This window comes from Centroberyx affinis, unplaced genomic scaffold, assembly GCF_046629955.1.
Source record: "Centroberyx affinis isolate AG114_WGS23_722 - 3 ecotype Tasmania unplaced genomic scaffold, CSIRO-AGI_Caff_v1 ptg002845l_1, whole genome shotgun sequence".
Classification (NCBI taxonomy): Eukaryota; Metazoa; Chordata; class Actinopteri; order Beryciformes; family Berycidae; genus Centroberyx; species Centroberyx affinis.
Window position 1 is genome coordinate 61,818 of NW_027280985.1, and position 20,190 is coordinate 82,007.

The 20,190-nt window shown below is 39.8% G+C and overlaps 1 protein-coding gene across 1 annotated transcript in view; it reads right to left on the reverse strand.

The window, feature by feature from the left end:
• Positions 1-18,800, reverse strand: part of itga11a (integrin, alpha 11a) — a 45,969-nt gene extending 27,169 nt beyond the window's left edge. Inside the window, exons 1-2 of the mRNA XM_071536234.1 lie at positions 18,678-18,800; positions 10,438-10,552 (exon numbers count right to left, since the gene is read on the reverse strand). Coding sequence (XP_071392335.1) covers positions 10,438-10,552; positions 18,678-18,726 — 164 coding nt within the window. The 5' untranslated portion in view covers positions 18,727-18,800. The remainder of the gene's footprint in view (positions 1-10,437; positions 10,553-18,677) is intronic.
• Between the last annotated feature and the right edge of the window lie 1,390 nt (positions 18,801-20,190).

A 20,190-nucleotide genomic window follows, 5' to 3' on the forward strand; every position in this document is an offset into this window, starting at 1 on the left:
TTGGATATCTAATTAACTTTCATAGTGCTAGTGAGTGTGATAAAGAGTAAGAATGAGAGAAACTCTTTTTCATTTTAAGAGAAATTCTGACTCTGGTGTCCAAAGCCCTGAGGAAATATGGCAGTGACTGTTAACATCAGTGACCCTGAGCTTAATATACATACACACACTGGCCCATAAACACAGGGGCTAATAACAAAGTGACCTAGCAGGTTTTTTTTTTAACCTTTATTTTTTCACGGAAGTCAACTGGGCATGCCTGCTCATTTCCAGCAACACCTTGCTTCACATTCATACGGTTCCAAACATTCACACCTGGTAGCTGCCAAGTACAACCAGCAACAACCAGTCCTCTACTGCTGGCCACTGCAGCAGCTGGGGGTTACAGTAAATGCTAAAGGGGAACTCCACAGTAGTTGTTGAGGGAGGGGAGAGTTATTAGTTATTCATCCACTTACCCCACCCACATTTTCCCTGCTGGTCTGGAGATTCAAAAGCCTGCTTCTCTAATTTCTAAGCCAGTGGTTCTCAAACTGGTGGTCGGGACCCCCCAGGGGGTCACAAGGTCATTTTGGGCTGTCGCAAGATGATTAATGGGATAGGGAAAAAAAAAAAACATACTGTATTTCTACTATACAATTATTTATTATCATGTATAATTTCAGACTTTTCTCCAACTTCTGTTTTTCTTCTTGTAAAATATTGGCTAGTTTTCAGTTTCTAGGCCTCCTCTGATAATCAAATGAAATGACCTGAAAAGGGAAAATTTTGTGGGTGAACTCTTCACCACTTTGCATATGCAGCCTGTGGTGGGGGGTCACAGTTAGGCATTGCTTCACACACACACACATGTATACACAGAGGACAAAGTGACAGAGAAAGATCTACCTAGTCAGCAGCAGCCACTATCAGCACACATACTATATCTGAGTGAAAGGATATTTAAGGGAATGACATGACCATTTCATTTCCCACATGTAGGCTATCAAATTAATCAAATTAGGTAAGGGGAAATTCTGTGGTCATAGACCGCTATAGGGTCACACTGAGAACTCCTCAAAGACCAATGTTGGGTGTTTGACATTCTTTTCGCATGACATCGTCCTTACGAGGAGACAGTCGTGCACTTGACTTCAGAGTGGATTTCCTGTGCCGGATCAGTGTCGTCTTATAAATGTCACTGAGAGGTTTTAGATGACTTAATGTAATGGAGAATATAAAATAGTCTCGAGTGTTTACCTCAGGACTGATGGAGGACATAAAGACTGTAAAGGGAGCTATAATTCACAAGTATTCCAGAGATAAGGACTCTTTGTTTTCTTAAGTCAGTTTATTTATACTTTGCCGAGAAAACCCTTATTTTCAGTCAGGAAAGTCCGTTAAGGGTTTCAGGCTATATCTTGTGATGTTTTTCTGCGTATGAGTTGAAACCTTTAGATGAAATGGTCCACAACTCTTTGTAAACACTACTTCACACGCCTTGACATATTGTACAATCACAAGGTTCTACTATCCACTTGCCTTAAGGACTCAACAGATCTCAACAGCTCAAAATAAATACTTAACTTGTGACACAGTGTGAGACTTTGCACATTTTCATCTGTATATTAAATCATATATTTTCTTTCATTAATGACATAACATATGCAGTAAATACAATCTGTATAAACTGCCACAAGTCCCACAGTGTGTTCAGCTCAATTCAATCTGTCTTATTGTCCCATAAATACTTACAATAACATGAGAAAACATCTAAAAATAAAATTAAAACAACAAACCAAAAAAAGAAAAAAACATGTTAGGCTGTTTACAGCTACATGGTAAGATGTGGAAAAGTCAATTCAAGAAGTGTCAGCAAAAATGGAATACACTTTCCTCTAGGACTTCTAACAATTCTTGAAATATACCAGGAAGCACTGCTAAACTGCACAATTTAGTTTTGCATTTCAACTTGTGTTTGTAAAAGAAAGCAAAAGCTATAGCCCAAATACGTAATAAAAAGAGCTACTAGATGTAATACTAAACTTCTCAAAGAACCACAGCACAAATCAACTTTGTGAGTTTGTAGTATAGCATGATAGTGATGCTAATTCAGTAATTGAGGAAACACAATGTACATAGGGTTGAGGGAGCACACAGCATAAAACTGTGTTGAGGTGACATAGGCATGAGGGAACACTGAGGTGAAGGAGCATTGGGCCGTGGAAATGGAGTAATCCATGTGTAACATGCTGTTATAAATTATCATTCAACCATTGTTAGTTATCATCAGTTAGTTATCAACATTGGCTGTGTTTTGGAAGAAGTATTGCTGTGTAGATTGGTTGTTGAATAAATTGTGGCATTGTGGAATTGATACTATACCATGGGCTTTGAAAGTTGAATCCGTAATTGCGGTATGGCACCGCCTGTTGAAACACTGTCAACCCACTACATGCTTTTTACATAGTTTTGTTTGAATGAAGAATTTTTCACTCTGAAATTAGTCTGAGCTTTTGATACGATGATTGACAGTATGTGATTGTCAAACATGAGTTTTACATGTATTTTTAGTCTGTAAGAGGTTTGTTTATCTGTAATGTATGTAAACATTTGTGTGAAACTTGATTGTATCTTAAACCAATCACATTCCTGCAGCAGCTTCAGGACATGCAGGAGGTCAACTAGGAATAGAAACAACTGTGTAGTCCAAGTCAAACTCATAGGGAAAGCTGCAGGAAAAGGAACAATTCTCCCAGTTGAAGGGAGCCCCAAAGGAAAGACACTCGACACTACATTATAGCAAAACCAGACCAGGGCCAACCTCCTGCTACGACTTCTAGGTCAACCTCATGGACCTCCATGCTTCAAAACTTGCTCAGTGTTGCTCACTGTTCAGTGAGGTAACTCTTTTGGTAGCATTTACGATGAATGGGGCCTTTCTAATGTTTCCATAAGGGTAACATGACATAACATGATGTGCATAATTCAGTTCAAGTCAAAGCTTTTTGGCGGCTCATGAGTGAAGTAGGGTCTGCAGAAGTACTGGAATAATCATTTTGGTTTAAGTTTGGACTGTAGGTTTTGGGGTTAACCTCAAAATATAGTATTATAAATTTCGATGTAATAAGTACCTGCCTACCTCCAATTATTATATTATTATAATCACTTTGCATGTGAAATAACATTGTATTGTTTGTAATTTTACAAAACATCAGTTTGCTAAAAACATTCAACATACGATCCTCTGATATCTAAGAAGAGGGGGCACATGTGTTGTCTATCCTTCAAAAAATTTCTATTTTCTTTGCTTTCCTCAACATGGTATGGACAGCACAGATGAAATAGGCATTTTGAACTGGTGCAAACCATCAAATTGAATTTTTGTGACAAATGGATTAATTTGCTTATGCTGTGAAAACAATTCAGTGTAGTTGCAAATAGCTGTTGGGTATCATCCATCCCAAAATAGAATCCTGCAGCATATTGTCAAACATTATGCTGAACTCTAAATTAGGACACCAGTTATTACATGATTAATAATGCATAATTCATCATTGCATAGCAACAACTATTCTTTAATATTCATTACTTTAATTTCAGCAAACTTCTAGAATATAATAGGAATTTTATCATCTAAATATGGAAAGTCTAATACATTTCTTGGTGTCAAATGTAATATAGCCTACTACATTTATCTGTGAATATCTCTTAACCTGTGTCATATATTCAGTGCATATACTCTGAAAATACAGCACCCGCTATAGTTTGTGGGATTTTGCTGCACTGACTGAACTCAAGGGGAGAAGTGGTTCAGACAGTCCGTCACTGCACCTCTCAGAGTGACTCATATGCTTCAATGTTATTGCTCCTCAAGCCAACTATTCACGTCTCACAGACTCTGGAAATTATTTTCACCTCAGTGGCTCCAGCAGTGCTCATATTTTCGTAGCTATTAATATCACGATTATTACTTTATCCTTTGGCACCAGGAGATGCTCTAGCTGAAGTTCAGGTCAGGATACAGCCACCTTGATGAAAGGAGACCATTGTTGCCTTCCACTTGGAGGCTTGCCTCAGGACCTCCTGAATTTCACCAGAAGCTGTTCAAACAATCATGTTCCAGAGCTCATTAGGGTCAAATGCTAGCCGTGGAGCATCATCGCTGCAAGAACGGTAATGACTTTGAAAGAAATAACTTGACCCAAAATGAATGTGTGGACATTTTCTACCATGGTTACTGGGGGATACAGGATTTTGGGTTTGAGGAAGCGCCACATCCAAGTCCAGGCTGTCATTAATGTGGTAATGTTTTTCATATTTGGAAGGGGGAGATGTATACGCTGTGAAACCACATCCCTGCCCCAAACATGAGTGTGCTACTCCAATGACACGCTTGCTCATCACATTCCATATGTCTACATTGACAGGATATGAGTTCCTTTGTTAATGTTACCCCATAAATCCCAGGAATTGTAATGGTAAGAATGTTTTTTAAAGATATTTTCATAGCATATCTGCTTCATTTAGTATTACTGAGCACTTCAGACAGTAACAGGAAGCAAAGGGTTAGGGTTAGAGTGAGTGGATAACTTGCAATCACTTGCAAACACATGGTATTCACTTTAACATACTGTCCCTCAAAGCACTTTGGTCCTTTTCAGCTTGAAACAAGAGCTTGAAAAAGGCTACAGGGATTTTATATGATATCTGTAAGTCTGTTTTTTATTTCTAAACCCTAAAACAAGTTACACAGCATCTCGCTCTAACTTAAATCGTAAATTAATAAGCCAAGATCATAGACACACAATACTGTTAATTGCTGTATCTAAAATGAGATTCAACAGGTCTAATTCGGCCTTCCTACCTAGCTCAGACGGTGTAAAAAAATACTTTTCTTTGCAGAAGTAGGCGGCAAAAGCACATGCTAAATAAAAGCAACAGTATTTAAGACCGGTGCTGGAGGACTTCACAGACTCCCTGCAGCTCTTTGTGGTCTGCAGCTCGTGAGCGAAGGAGTAAAGGTCATGTCTCAGCTGAGGAGACCTGGTACCACTGTAGAAAAACAAACAGTGGAAATAGAAAGTGGGAGGTTTCGGAGGTGTACGGCTGAGGTATGCAAGTCAGTGTATTCCTTCAGGATTCAAAGTCCAAGCTTTTTTGTCACTGGGGGTGATGTGGCCTCTTCCCGGCTCCCCAAAGAGCGTCTGCTCTGGCAGACTGTTTAGAGCCCCCATCACCTTGGACAGACATGTGAGACGACGACACATTCTTGACATAATGACCTATCCTCCACTGGGTAGTTCTCCATCAGCGTTCACGGACAGAATCTCTCAACAGACCTTGGAAAGATGTCTCAACTTCTTGACGTCTCTGAAGTCAAGAAGGTTTAAAACTTCTTGCGATACGCTACACTCTGTTAAAATGGTGGTGAAAGATTGAAATGCATTTGGAATTCATTACTCACTTTGATTCTGATTTTCAAAAGATATTGATTTCATAGGACTGTCCTTTATACCACACACTGTCTTAAAACTAAGTGAAATAATCTCTATTAAAGAACTTTTTAGATGTGTCTTTTTTTCCCCACATGCCTTTTCAATAACTCAGATATATGAAAACTCTTGTAAATGACTTATCCAAGCACACTGAGATCAAGAAGCACTACCTTCATAATTTAGTCCTCAAAGAGGGCAGAATTTAGCAGTTGCCTGTCATGCTTCAGAGTCCGGGTCATAAAAAACGTTTTTACAGAGTGATTTTCAAGCTGTTATCCTGTTCCTATCCAAATACAGAGCTGAGGGTTTTGAGAAATCAGACAGCTCTGGAAAAGTTGACAGAGCTGCAGTTTGGCACAGATGCTCATGGGCAGCGTCAGTAATTGTTACAATTTAAATTCCCTTGAAAGCTCAGTTGAGGTGAAAGTACTTGAGGCGAAAGTAAAGGTTAGACAGTCAAAAAGGCACACAGTAAATGGCCAAGGACAACATTGTCTGTCCTTTGCAAGTTAAGCCGTCTTTACACAGCTGACCCAGCTGAAAATGCCACAGCAGAGCCGGGATAGAATCAATCAAAATGAATTTCCATTTCTTTATCCACCTTTTACTATTTACTATTTATGATCATCTTTACACTGGGAGTGGGATCCGCAGGAACCGCTGTATATTAAACTGCATCGCTAAACTTTGTTTTCTCTCATGGATGACTGTTGTGTGGTATCGTTTTAAAACTAGGCCATTAATATGTCCAGTAGATCCAAGATATTTCTGTTAATATTTCTAATTTTGCAAGCTAAACTGCTTGAATTGAAACCAAAAGCTGTTGAATTGCATATTGCAGATATATTTTAAACTGTTCAATGTCGTTTTTAAAGTTTTAAGTCTCTCATAGTCCCATCAACTTGTATTTAAATTTTCTTTTTAAACATTTAACCCCAAAAGGTTCTTAAAAAAAGATAAAAACACCACACAAATATAAAGTAACATTCAAAGATCTTGACTATGTGGATAAAAAAGTCAGATAGAACCTTATAATTCTGCACTAATAAATGTCTTTGGCATTTGGTAAATTAAAATTGTTTTCAACTGCTGACAGTTTTCTAATTTTCTAAGAATGTTTACACACGTGACAGTCATGTCGCATTTGCAAATAGCGCACATACTGTACACACAACCACACAGATACACACAGACACACACACACAGACACACACAAGACAAATGACAAGTTCAGGCCACCTGAGGTGCCGTGACACTTGGTGAACACACATTCATCGGCATTCGGCGGGGAAGCTGTCTGACACTTCAAAGACACATTTTCAACCTCTCAAAGCAAAACATCAGCTTCTCTCCTCACCCGCTGGATTCTTTGCCTCATGGACAAATCCATCTGGGGGGAAAAAGATACAAAAAAAACCTCACAAACCCAAAGTTAACAAACATGAAAATGAGGGACTCATGGAGTTGCACAATGCTTGCTGTGTTGCAAGGCTGCGCAAGAAGGTTTCACTGATCTGGACATGTGGAACAATGAGGTGAGTGTTCACAACCTGCATGCAATACTGACAAATCCAACTACCGCTGGCCATGTATTGTAATGAAGGAAATTAATTAATACAAGCAAACAAGCTTGTACAACAATATGAATATCTGTTTGAATCACCAATATTTGATTTGTGTGTAGAAGTTCTTTGTTTTTCTAAATGAATTAAGTCTTGTTGTACACAATGACACATTTTTAATGATGTGCTGAAATGTCGACTGAAACGTTTCTCTACACGACTGTAAACAAAGCTTCACTGTGTTCTGTAGCTCATTTTGAATCGGTCCTTTCGCACTCACAGTAATAGAGGCGATGTTTTCACACTCCCCTTTGATTCCTCAACATTCCTCGGTCCAGCTGAGCAGTGTCAGACTACGCCACACACACACACACATACACAAACGCTCTTGCTTTCTGTTCTCATACTCACACCCACACACACTTTGACTATGACTAAACGCTCTCTCTAGACTGAAATGCACTCGCTGACTAAGTTGTCTGCAGTGCAGGCAGACGGGTAATAACCTTTGCTGAAAAAGAGAGACTCAGTGTGGGAAACTGGTCACTGTAGGTTGAGTTAGACATTATTGCAGTATTTAAAAAAAAAAAAACAGAGTACTTTATTACATTTCAAAAAAGGGAGACATTGTAAAAAGCGCTATCTTTTTTTTTTGCATCAATTAAAAGACTTTCCACCATACCACATATTAACGTTCGTTCACACGCGCAACTCTTTTATTACTTATGAATAAAGACACTTTTATACAAGATGTGTGAGATGTGTGAACACCCAATAAAGACGCCAAAGCCCAATCCCTACAGTTCCATTTGGCTTCGCGCTGTTTGGACAAGCCTCAGTCTGCGCTGCACCGTTCCTGCATTTTCAAATGTTTTCGCCTCTGTCTCACACATTTACCTCAGTGTCTCCTGTGACCTTTCCTCCACACATGTCAGCCTCATCAGACCTTTTCATTGCGAGCGGTAGGCACGGATGGCTGAGCCGTGTTCTGCATGATAAAGAACTTGGACTTTACGGTGTAGCTGACAGCGTCCCCGGCTTAAGGTTAAGTGAACATGGCGGTGTGGTGGCAAGGGAAGGCTGCGAATTCTGTGACCTGGCAGCTATGATTGGTTTGTCACTTCACCCTCCCAAGTGTGTCACATCAACTCCCTTCCTGTACACACACATACACACACACACACATACACAGTGGAGAGCTCGCAATCATTAGCTTATAGCTTATTTCAATCTTAGTAATTAGTTACTAGTCAAGCATTGGGAGCTGTGTTTTCAGGATGACAATCAGCCAGCACAATACAGTGATTTTAATGCCAACTGCAATACTCTAAAGCCTCTTTTAGAATGCACTTATATACACACACACACACACACACACACACACACACACACACACACACACACACACAGTCAGCCTCATATCCCAAACTGCCAAAGGGTGAGTGAGTAAGGATAACTTGCCAAGAAGAACAGTAAAAAACTATCAGCATGGGACAGTAAACACACTTTGATATGAACTCCATTTACCATACACACTGGTGCCTTTGTGTTACTGTAGTGAGGCAGTGCTCAGTGCAATAGTGCTCAGGTAATAAATTAGTGTTATATAGGACTGTGAAGGAAATTATGAGAGATAAATAACTATAATAATGAGCAACTTTCCATTTGTACCACAGTATTGCTACAGCAGGAGTGAGATCAGGTACAAATAATTCTGCTTATGTTTGTTTGGAGGTGAGGACTGAGCCATGATGCAATGACACTTATGTGACATATAAGAATCACGATCAGTTTTATTGGCCAAGTGTACAAAATGATAAAAGGAATAGTATATACAAAATTGAAAAGTAGAAAATTAGGGAATGGTAAGTAGTATTTAAAACAATTTACAATTTGCATTTAGCAGTTGTTATCCAAAACAACTTACAATAATTGCAACAGTTAAAGAAGTGAATATACCTCAGGCGTCAATAGGGTAAGTAGCCAGACAGTTCAGAGTGCTATGAAAACAATAAAAAGTGCTATAACATCAATCAAGAAAAGTAAAGTAAGAACATCCAACAGACAACAACAACAAAAGAACAGTATGAAGGTGGTTCTTTGTTGGAATCTGATTAACTGCAATGATGGGAAGCTATGGAAGTCAGTATGGAAAAAAAACATATACATGTATATTTATACATACCTATGTGTGTATACATACTTGTGCACAAGCAAAAGTGTGCATGCACTCACGCAATTTGATTTACACATGCACACAGGCCACACACACACACACACACACACACACACACACACAGAAGCACAGCTGCAACTGGGCATGACTCCAGCACAGCGCTGGCCAACAGACATACTGGAGATGCCAGAAACGAATTTCGGCCACCACACAGTGCCAATTGGCCTAATAACAGTGTGCATAAGAAGTCAGGGACTGCTATGAGGTAATATGATGAATGTGAAATATCCAGCTCAGGACGAAAAGTTGTGTTGCAAGCACAAACTCATGGGAGGAAACTTTGCGCACCACAGGAGAGCTAGATCACTATCTTTCCTGGGGATAAAGTGGAGACATCTTATCATCTCACTGCCAAGTAAGACAGACTGCACTATGTAAGCATTATGTTTTACAGTAGTAATGTACTTGACCTTTTAATCTTAACCATGGGAAACCAACTCAATTCTGGCACTTTCACAGAAGCTGCGGTAATATACTTTCACAGATGCTAATATTTTATGCTCTAAATATGGATAAGGTTGAGCTGGTGGCAGTGGTGTAATAAGTCATTACAATGTCAATACAGACCTAGATAGTCAATCTTAAGAGTATGAATTAGGTACTTTGGAGAAATCTTCCTCCAGTCCTGGTAGAAATATATAGTCAAAGTACTGTAGGCATAACTACAGGTACTTAGCTGTACCTTGAGCACCTTGATAGAGAACAGGTTGAAGTTGGCATATGTGGTGATAATTTTAATTTTGGTTTGTCCCGACTTGAATTTGAATTTGCTTGGTCCTTTTCACAGAATCTAACTTCTCACTTAAAACAGGACTATAGCCATTTAACCTATATTTAACCTATTTTAACTAGCGTAGGGTGGCTTTCTTTATAGTGAGTGATCTTGAAAATCACAATCAACAATAGCTTGAAGATACAGTATAGTATGTTGGAACCATTTGGTTATTGTTTACAAAAGCATGAATAACTCAGGTGTTCCTTCAAGTTGTGCATGTGATTTAGAGAAATACTCAACTGTATGTGCAAACCATGAGTTAATTGATAGGGCAGAGACACTGCTCTCTGATCAGCAGCATTTGCTGAAAGTGCTTATTTAAAACATCAGGGTGGTACAATACCTTCCAAAGGAATTGTGTATAAATCATATGAATAAGTCCCTTACCACTTTTCTCCCCCGGCAGCCACATGTTGCTGAACAGTGTATCCAAACTGGGCCTGCTTAGGACCTTTGATGACCCTGTAGTTTTTTGTGTCAATGTTGAAACAGTCATGGAATCCTGGAAAAAAAAAGACAGTGAGAGAAAGACAGTTATCATCAGCAGCAGGCTGGAAGAGAACGTTATATTTATACGGTACCAACATTTCCACCAGTGACCTGAAGTCCAGGAGGATTTAACTGCGACTAGACTGGTGTTTGGAACTCCTCAGCAAAGAAAACTACAGGAGTGTTTTATGGAAAATGACCAGACCATAACACCTGGCCTAAGTGCAACAAACAACTGCAAAGGTCTTGTAATAACATGTCAGAATAGTAACTGTCTCTGTTCTGACCCATCCTTATAATAAACTCTCCGTGGCTCATCTCTGTCTGACCCCCTGCCCCACTGTAAACACAGACTTCCCTTGGAGGCATGTAAATATTAATCCTATAAGCGTTGCAGAGCGGTAGAGCTGTCTCTCACGTTTGACTGACATGCCTCCATCAACCTCTTTTTAAAGAAAGACATAATAACACAGCAGTAAAACAGCATAGTATCTACACGACCACCTACTTAGCCAATGCTACATTCCCACAAGAAGTCTTTGTCACTTATATGGCGTGCCTCAACACAACAGACAAGATGCCCAAGTCAAAGATTTAAAGGCTGTTTTCACAATTCAGATTTTCACAATTCAGTGGTAAGGGAGCTGGAAAATGCTAATGAGACTGGCAAGGCAGTTAGAAAATGCCTACCAGACCAAGAATCTACAAAAATCTGGACCTAGTCAGTAACTAATTTATTGCAATAGGCAATTATCAGTTTGGTAGAAGGACTAGCCAAGGAGTCACTTTTCTGATGGCACAGTCGCACTGGTTGAGCTCAGCAACATCAAATGCGACCAAGGCGCCTGAAAATCTGTTTATGTCTGATAGTGCACAAGTTAAGCAGTGTTAAGCATTGTGGTTACATCTTGATTAGAGCATGTGGGAAGCACAATTCATGGACAAGTGTAATCTGACATGCAAGAGAGGAAAACAAAGGCCGCTATGAGACCTGATCAAAGAACTGGATTTCCAATTGTGTAATTAAAGTCCTCTCACATCCTTGGACAGTGTGACCAGACGGTGGAAAAGAGCGGTGAATTTCTGTTTTTGATTAAAAACGCTTATCAGAGAAGGTATTTTTCATATTGCTCCTGTCATCAGGTTACCCGAAAAAGGCTTATTAATGATGACAACATCCTTCAGCTTTTTAATTTCCAGCAGAGGAGGAGAACTTTTAGTGAGGACATGGAGGAGATGAGATTTTCCTTTTTGGCAGAGGAGAGGAGGGAAAAAACGTAATCGTCTACCACTCTGACTTCCTCTCAATCCATCTCTCCGTTCATCTGTCTTCTACTTAATCTCCTCCTGATCCCTTTTTCACCAGTTGCCAGCCCTCTCATAGTTATGTTAGTACTGTTGTTCAGTACTGTCCCAGTAATGATTTATGCCTCAGCTACTGTAAGGTCAAGCTTCATGTTGCCCTTTACATTGGAGCTCCTTTCTGCAGTGATACTCAATTATAGTTGAACTGCAGCCAAAAATACACAGACTTGCAGATAGATTAGGGAATATCACAATTCAAAGACAGTAGTAGAAGACACGGCAAGAAAGGAAGAGGAAATTAAAAGAAAGAAGGTGAGGCAGTTTTATTATTATAATCATGCTTAATGAGACACAGAGCTTAGTTTTTAAGGGGGTGGAGTATTATTGCTTAAAAATAATCTGTTTTTCTCAGTTTGAGCCCCACATCTGAGCTGAGGAGATTGATTTCATAGAGCACACAGGCCTCTGGTTGTAAACCCCCCCTCCCCAGACCCCTCCTTTCGTCTCCCTGGCTCTTGTCCACACACTGCGGGGCTTATTCAACCCCTTACCCTCTCTCTACACTTCCCCACTCACAGCTCACTACCCATCTGTGAGGCTTTGGGGTCAAGTCAAGTCAAGTGAGCCTTTTTTCCCTGCTAGGGGAAATTCAGTTGAATGTAAGCAACAAGGCAAAGGAATGATCAACAAAGTTTGAAAGCACGTAAGAATTGAGTTGTACCACAACAAATGACAGTTGAGGTCAAAGTGAAATCAGTGGCACCCAGGGTCGTCTTGTAATTGACCATACCTCTTGAACACCTCTTATGTGGTTGTGCAGGTTGGACATTTATTGGACAAATTTGTGAATCGTAGCATGCAAATGTGTAAACAAACGGAGTCTTGTCAGAATCTTGCCACCTCAGCTATTAAGACTATCAGTTATGTTTTGGTTAATGAAGAAAACTTTCGGTTGTTTTTTCTGCTTCATTGATTAGGTATGGTGTGCCTCAAGGCTCAAGTCCTGGGCCGATACTCCTCTCTTTACCTATGTTATCCCTTATCCCTATTAATTGTCAGCATAGCATCTCTTTTCACTGTTATCCCAATGATACTCAACTGTATCTCCATGTTAAATCAAGCAGCCTCAGCTGGCCACATTATATAACTGTCTAGCTGATGTCAAGGACTGGATGTCCCAAAACCTCTCAGACAGTAACAATATGCTCCAATCTGTCGTTAAATAAAGCAAGAATTTTAAGCCTCACTGTAGCTGCTTGCAGTTCTTAGCTATCCATGAAAAAACAACCAGCCAAAATTAATGGCTGGCTTACCTGACAGTTTATTGACAAAGAGAGAAAACATTGTTTTTCTAAAAAAAAACAAAAAAACAATTAGGGTGATGATGCACAGGTAGCCAGATGACTGTAGATGACTATACTGCAATGCTTCCCCTGCTGTGGGGAGCATGACCACAACATTTTATTGGTTGGCTGTAAAATTGTTACATTGTATTTTATTGGTTGAGCTCCTGGAACAGCTATGTGCCTGCAAGTAACCTTTCAGGGTAAACTGTATCCATCTGCTGACTAAGCACACATCATATCAAATCAAAGATATAGAATCATACTGTATAACCCTGGCATCTATATAGGGTTATCTTCTCACGTAATAGTACTATTTGTATCGGTGTATATCACAAGTTAAATTGTGACTTAGTTATAGTTTACATTATGAATTTCATAATTTCACTTATTGCTTTCAATGCTTGGCTAGGTCTGCCACCCAGCTACATCTAGGACAATTTAACCTCCTATGATCCAGAGTGCAGCCTGAGATCTCACAGCACAGCCATCCTACCAGTCCAAGACTGAGTTAAAGAGCAAATTCGACCTTGGAAGGACTTGAACTGCCCTGCCTGAAGAGCTTAGGCTGGTCAAACACTGTCATCTTTTAAATCATCTCTAGAAACACATTTTTACAGGCCTTTATGTAATTTTTTTTTTTAAGATTGTTGTTTTTTTAGTCTGTTTTATTCTTAGAACCATGTTTTGCCTCATTTATAATTGTGTTATGGTTTGCAAATCACTACGTAACATTGCTTTGAAAATTGCTACAGAAATAAGTTTTATCATTATATTATTCAGAGTGACTCTGTTAAAATGGAAATGTGAGTTTTGTTAGTGGAAGACTTGGTGTTTGCTGATGACAGAGCCATATGCTCAGCCACAACAGTGTTTGAGGAGGTGGCACTCAAGGCCATTAAATGGAACACAGAGCTCAGTTTCTGCAGCTCTGACAAACTGAAATATGGGTGTGTGTTTGTGACTTAAATGAAGGGGATGTGGATCACATTGATGACCACTTGACCAATTACTCAGCGACAACAGCTGATTACACAGTTTTTAAAGAGCTGCCAATAGAAAACAAAGAAGTTGTGTTAATATATGATTACTATCGAACAGATTTTTATAACCTACTGGGAGATTTGTGTTTTTTTAAATTGCTACTCTGAGGATGAACTTCATACACTTTTGTTACCCCTTAACCCTACCCAATTATTTTTATTTCATGGAGTTTTTAAATGACACAGCAGTTGAAACATCAGATCAATGCGTTTTTGATGGGTAATTTAAATGTTTTATTTCATCGGCAAGTCGGATGAAATGAAGGCATCTTTAACAGATATATCAGCATTTTTATATTGTAAAAATAGACATCATTTTGCATTAATTTGGCAAGACATTACTTTGCAGTCATGGTTTAAAAGTGCCCACGTTTCAACCATTCTATAAATACAGGACACTAAATTGGCTTTTGCAGGCTTTTAGTAAAAAAGTTGCAATTCAGCTCCCAATGTTTGTTAACTGGTAGACAAGATGTATAACATTGTACTTGTTAGCATTAGTAATTGTTTGGATTTTGAGATGCAGAGGAGTGGTTATATATCGAGCAGCTGTATTCCTTTAAGAAAAATGGTTCCTTGACAGGAGAAGTAGACTGCATTCCTTAGATAGTGAATATTTTGGAGTGTTAATAAGCTGTAGAAGCAAACCGGGAATCCAACATCAACTCCCACTCCTCTTTAGCAAGTAGAAAAATCATGATAGACTGATAAATGCAGGGTTTTGAGACTGCAAGCAGAAGCAGAACCCTGGAGACCGCAGTTTTACCACAGAACATTAGTGCAGTGACAGACGCACTCTCATTTTTGTGGATGTGGAACAATTAAGTACGTCAAATGACCAGGAGTGTATCGCACCTTGAATGCCACAACCATAGACCATTTGTTCTATTTCATGAAAACCTCCATTCATGGCATGGCCATCTCTATCATGCATACTATTCATCTAAATATTGACACATTCTCCACATTGCTCATTTCCTGTTGTATGAATGGTTCACATGTTCAGCTGCTCTTTGATGCTACCCCCAAACATTCTCCTGAGAGTCCTGTTTATCTGGAAACATGAAAAGAGAGCCTAAAATAGATTGTTGGGAACACATGCGAGTTTGAAAAATAAATCAAATCACAAAGTAACCCTGAAAGAATGGTGTGGTATAGCTGTAATTTTACAAACAGATGGAGGCGGGCTGTGGTGTTTTGAAATCTCTCCGTTATATAGTTTTTGTCATTGTTCTGCTTGAGCACGTAAATGCGAATGATTCGGGTAGCTGCTTTGATGTTTTGATGCTTTGACAACTTTTAAGAGAAAGCAAATTGCCCCAGATATCATATCAGAGCAGCTTTGGTGTAGTCTGACCGAGAAAAAGAGAGATCTAAAAGAGGGACAGGGAAAAATGTCGGGGTGAAAGCATGAGAATGGAGGTGATCCAGTTTCCATTTCAAGCCCCTAACGTGGCAGAGCAATTTAATATTCCCAGTAATATCAGCAGCTTCTAACGCCGGGTCGGAGTCTTGCTGGGTTTCCTGTGTACCGGCTTCCATGCCCAGATAAATAAACCTCAGGCCGGTGGCTGCCGGTGCGACCCACATTAGTCCACTGCTGCCTTTGGCCCGACACCAAGCTGCAGGAGCTCCACCGCAGACCCACTGACACAGAGCAGCCCTACGGACGCAGTGTGCAAACCTGGCAGGAGCGAGTGGCTAAGGCATCCTCACACAGGACATAACACAGTTCACTGACACATTTTTGTGTTACACAATGTAATGGGGATAAGACTTTATGAATAGCATATGCTGCATCATGATGTCTCCCACTGTCTCCTGCTTTTTCGCATACTAGTAGTCTGGCATGTGTATGTGACTGTTATGGGGCCAGTAGATTGAGTTTTAACAAACATGAGCATAAAAACATCTCCAAAGCATCTGAATGGAGCGTTTTTTCCATTGATCTGGGTTTCCATTAAAATGGCTTTCTCTGGAAAGATATTTCATAATGGACAATATACTTTCGACCATTTTGGCACATTATATCCGCAGTACCCCAGGCCAAGGTAAATGCACTGGGAGGGATGGGGTATCTGAAACCAGATGTTCCCCATACATAACAGCCAACTGGGCACAGCTTACCAAGCTGTTGACCTTTTAGCCAACCAAAGACCCTCCAGGCATCCAAACCAGCCCTCCATGACAATGCTTAAGCCACATCATACAAGCTGCATACCAACACTGGTCAGCTATCACACACAACTGCATGTCACTGTGAAGACATTTGCATGGAAGCAGCAGCTGCCAGATTCTTATAACTGACTGAGATAAAACAATATGTTACTGAGAATATGTTGCGGTTGAATTGATGTTGTGTATCTACTGGATGAGAGAGAATGAATAGCTTTGACTAACTTCAACACCTGTTTACTTCATTACTTTTCATCAAATGGCCCATAAATCGCTCATAAAAGTCAATCAGCAGTATAATAAGTCTAAATTGGCCTTCTTAGCCTAAACCTCTTAAACTGTCTCAAGCATCACACGTCCAAGCGCTCCACATGATGTGGATCAACAAAGGTGACCACAAACAGTTGCTGTTTTTGCTCTATGATCCCTAGATGAATCTACTTTGAATATCTAACTACGCTGAATTATCTTCGAAGTGCTTTCAATTGTCCTTTGAAGGCAAATTAAAGCAATCTTTCACTTTGGTAGATCACTCGCTTTTTTTCAGCAGCTCCTAGTGTCAATAAATGCAAACAGGCAAGATTACATTTTCAAAAGTGGGATCCTAGACACAGAAAGAAATACACTTTGTCTGTTTGTATACCTATTAGAAATAGGATTTTCACGTGGTTCTAAAGCCCAAAGTAAATCCCTGTTGGTGACCAAGAGGCCAAAATTGGTGCTTTACTGTTAATGAGCTCCTATAGTTTGTGTGTGCAATAAAGTTAGACATAACTGTGTCTTTTAGTTGATTGGAAGTCAGTTCATGAGTGGCAGGAGGATGACACCCACTGACATTCTATTTTCTCCTACTTCCTAAGTCTGAATGAAACAACCCTCCTCAAAGTATCTGGATGGGATCATCAGTCCCAGAGTCCCACGACTACACAAACAGTGGTCTTGAATGCAGCCCCCTTTCCCTATGCGCCTGCCAATAGTTTTCCCACTGCAGCCAGCATCTTGTCTTTCCTCACAGACTCCAGCTACAAGGTCAGCGTCTCTTCCCCCGCACTACTGCGTGAGACCAAACCTTGGTTCCAACAAATTCCAAAATCAAAGCAAATATTTACAATAGAGATTTCCTCCCCTACACTCTTTAGTTTTGTATTATTTACCAAATGTCCAAATTGAAGATTAATGAATTGCTCTCTCAAACCTCAAAAGTTCTTACTCTGTCTTGACCTCAACATGATTCAGTTTAACAGAAAAGGAGTGAATAATGTTTCATTTTACCATGAAAAAACGCACAATGTGCTGAAATGGTCACAGTATATAATAATAATAAGCTCAAGCTCAATAAACCCCCACATTGAGATCTCTACTACAGTTGGCATTGCACCAACTCCTTATTTGTTAATTTATTTTATTTAATTCATATGGAGGAATCCATAAAAAAAAATGAGTATTGTACTTAACTGCAACTGTTATAGTTAGTCCTTGGTTTTGGAAAAAATAATATTGTGTTTTATTCATTCTCTCTCTCTCTCTCTCTCTCTCTCTCTCTCTCTCTCTCTCTCTCCCTCTCGCCCCGTCTGGATGTGTTACTGGCATTGTGATTTCACTGGTAATTGACCCCAGTTCTGGCTTCACACCAACATCTCTCCAGTCGCTGGAAACTCTGAGCACTTGATTGTGAAAAGATAGCATCAACTTTCATTTCAAAGAACGCGCCTGCTTCCAATGAAAGGCAGCGCACCTCAGCAGACCTGAGGAAGCCAACACATCCTTCAATAAAGCGCTCAAGCTCAGCCTCCCTGTCTCTCACCACAGGACGGGGTCGAGATGTGAGGTTACAGTGTGAGATTGTGCAGAGGATAAGACAGTCATTCATTCACTTAAGGCATTACTGTATACTGTAAAGCACATTCATGTTTCTAATTCATTCCACAAATATTGTAACAGAAAAAGCTGGAGATGTTTTCTATCAATTTATCTATCAAAACTCTTCTACTGTAGCTGTTGTAGCATTCTAGATATGTATTTCAAACTTTTATAAGGCAAAGTCTAAAAGTTTTCCAGTTGGCAATGTTGGCAAGTTACAACTGACAATTAGTGTGACATTATTGTACTGCAAAACTATGTAGAGACAGAAAGAGGGTCACATTCATACATTTGTACAACACAAACATGCCAAGATGCATGCATGCACACCTATACACCCCCCCGTCCCCAACACACACACACACACACACACACACACACACACACACACACACACACACTTTTCACTCACCTAGCAGCTGGCTGCAGATCCAGAGCAGGAGGAAGCAGTAGTACTCCATATGTGTGCCGGTGTGTGTGTGTGTGTGTGTGTGTGCGTGTGCGTGTGTTGTTGTCTGTGAGTGTGTATGCGTGTGTGTGTGCTGGGTGGGCTGAGGCAGAGAGACCCAGCGGCGTGCACAGTTAAAGATCCCAGTCTGATTGACTCCCCTGCTAGTCTAAATGCTCCCTATATCTTGGGGAAGTAGGAGGGGACTGAGGCTGAAGAAGAAGGAGGTCCACTCTGACACAGCAGGCAGGAATCCTCTGTTTCTCGCACACACTCATTCAACTCTGTTTGACTGAGATGTCCGCAGTGTGAATACTCAGAAATGCCTTGACTTTAGGCAAAAGTTTCCATAGTGGAGATTTACATATGAAGATATGGATTTGAAGAGAGTGACTTGTTAAGATGCAAAGTATTAAGTGTATCCCCCTTGTTACCTAAACAATTTAGGGGACTGAGAAATAAAACAATACCTATCAACTATTACCATTTGTAATTTTGAACTAATTGATGACATGTGGTATTATAAATAGCATTTAATATCTATCTCTTCCTCTCTTGTTATTGTCTCTTCTTCTTCCCCAAAGATAGAAGTCAAAGCCAAGTTATAGCCGCTGGTTGGAAACTTGGTCTGGTTTTCATAAATAAGCCGGTGATAGCAAAGAATACATTTGTGCTAATATAGCCAGTGCCATAGTTAGTTACATCCAGACATTACCCTAGTATTATCTTGTTTTGTCATCTATTTATTTGTATTTTATTTCACTTTTATTTCAACAGGCAAAGTCATTTAACCAAAAAAACCTTCCTATTTACTTTACAATGACAGCTTGGCAAACAGCATAAAGTTTTTCAAGGGAGACGGCGGGAGAATAAATATTGAACCAACAAATGAGAGACATGGTACGGCACACAAATAGACAGATGCAGATGCTATACATAAACTACAGCAAAGAAATTACTCTGGTTTTCGCTGAGGTCACCCCACTTTCCACAGATAGTTTGGTTTCTAGAGTTGATTATGAAGAAGTACTGTATACAGTAGATCAGTAATGCCACCAAACATTTCCTTGTTACAAAGCTGAAAAGCCTGATCTGTCATATTGAAGCTATGCACCACACATGGTATCATCATGGTACGACCACAAACTAACCAGTGTATTAACAGTGGAACGCAAATTTGGGGTTTGTATGTTACCTCATACCCTTGCAGTTGAACCATCCAGTCCTAACTATGTATAATGATCTCACTTATGTAACAATGTATAGTTTGTGTTGGGGATACACATCAATACTCTGTGGTCATCTGGTAGATTACCAATTCACTGCCTAACTGCTATATTCCATATCATTCCATATATTCCGTATCTTTTCTTATAGGCCTCATTTTCCCAGTGGCTTCAAAAATTATTTTACTGTACTGCAACGATTAAAGAATATTTTTAGGTGCTCTGGAGGAGAACTTCTTTTAGATCCGGTC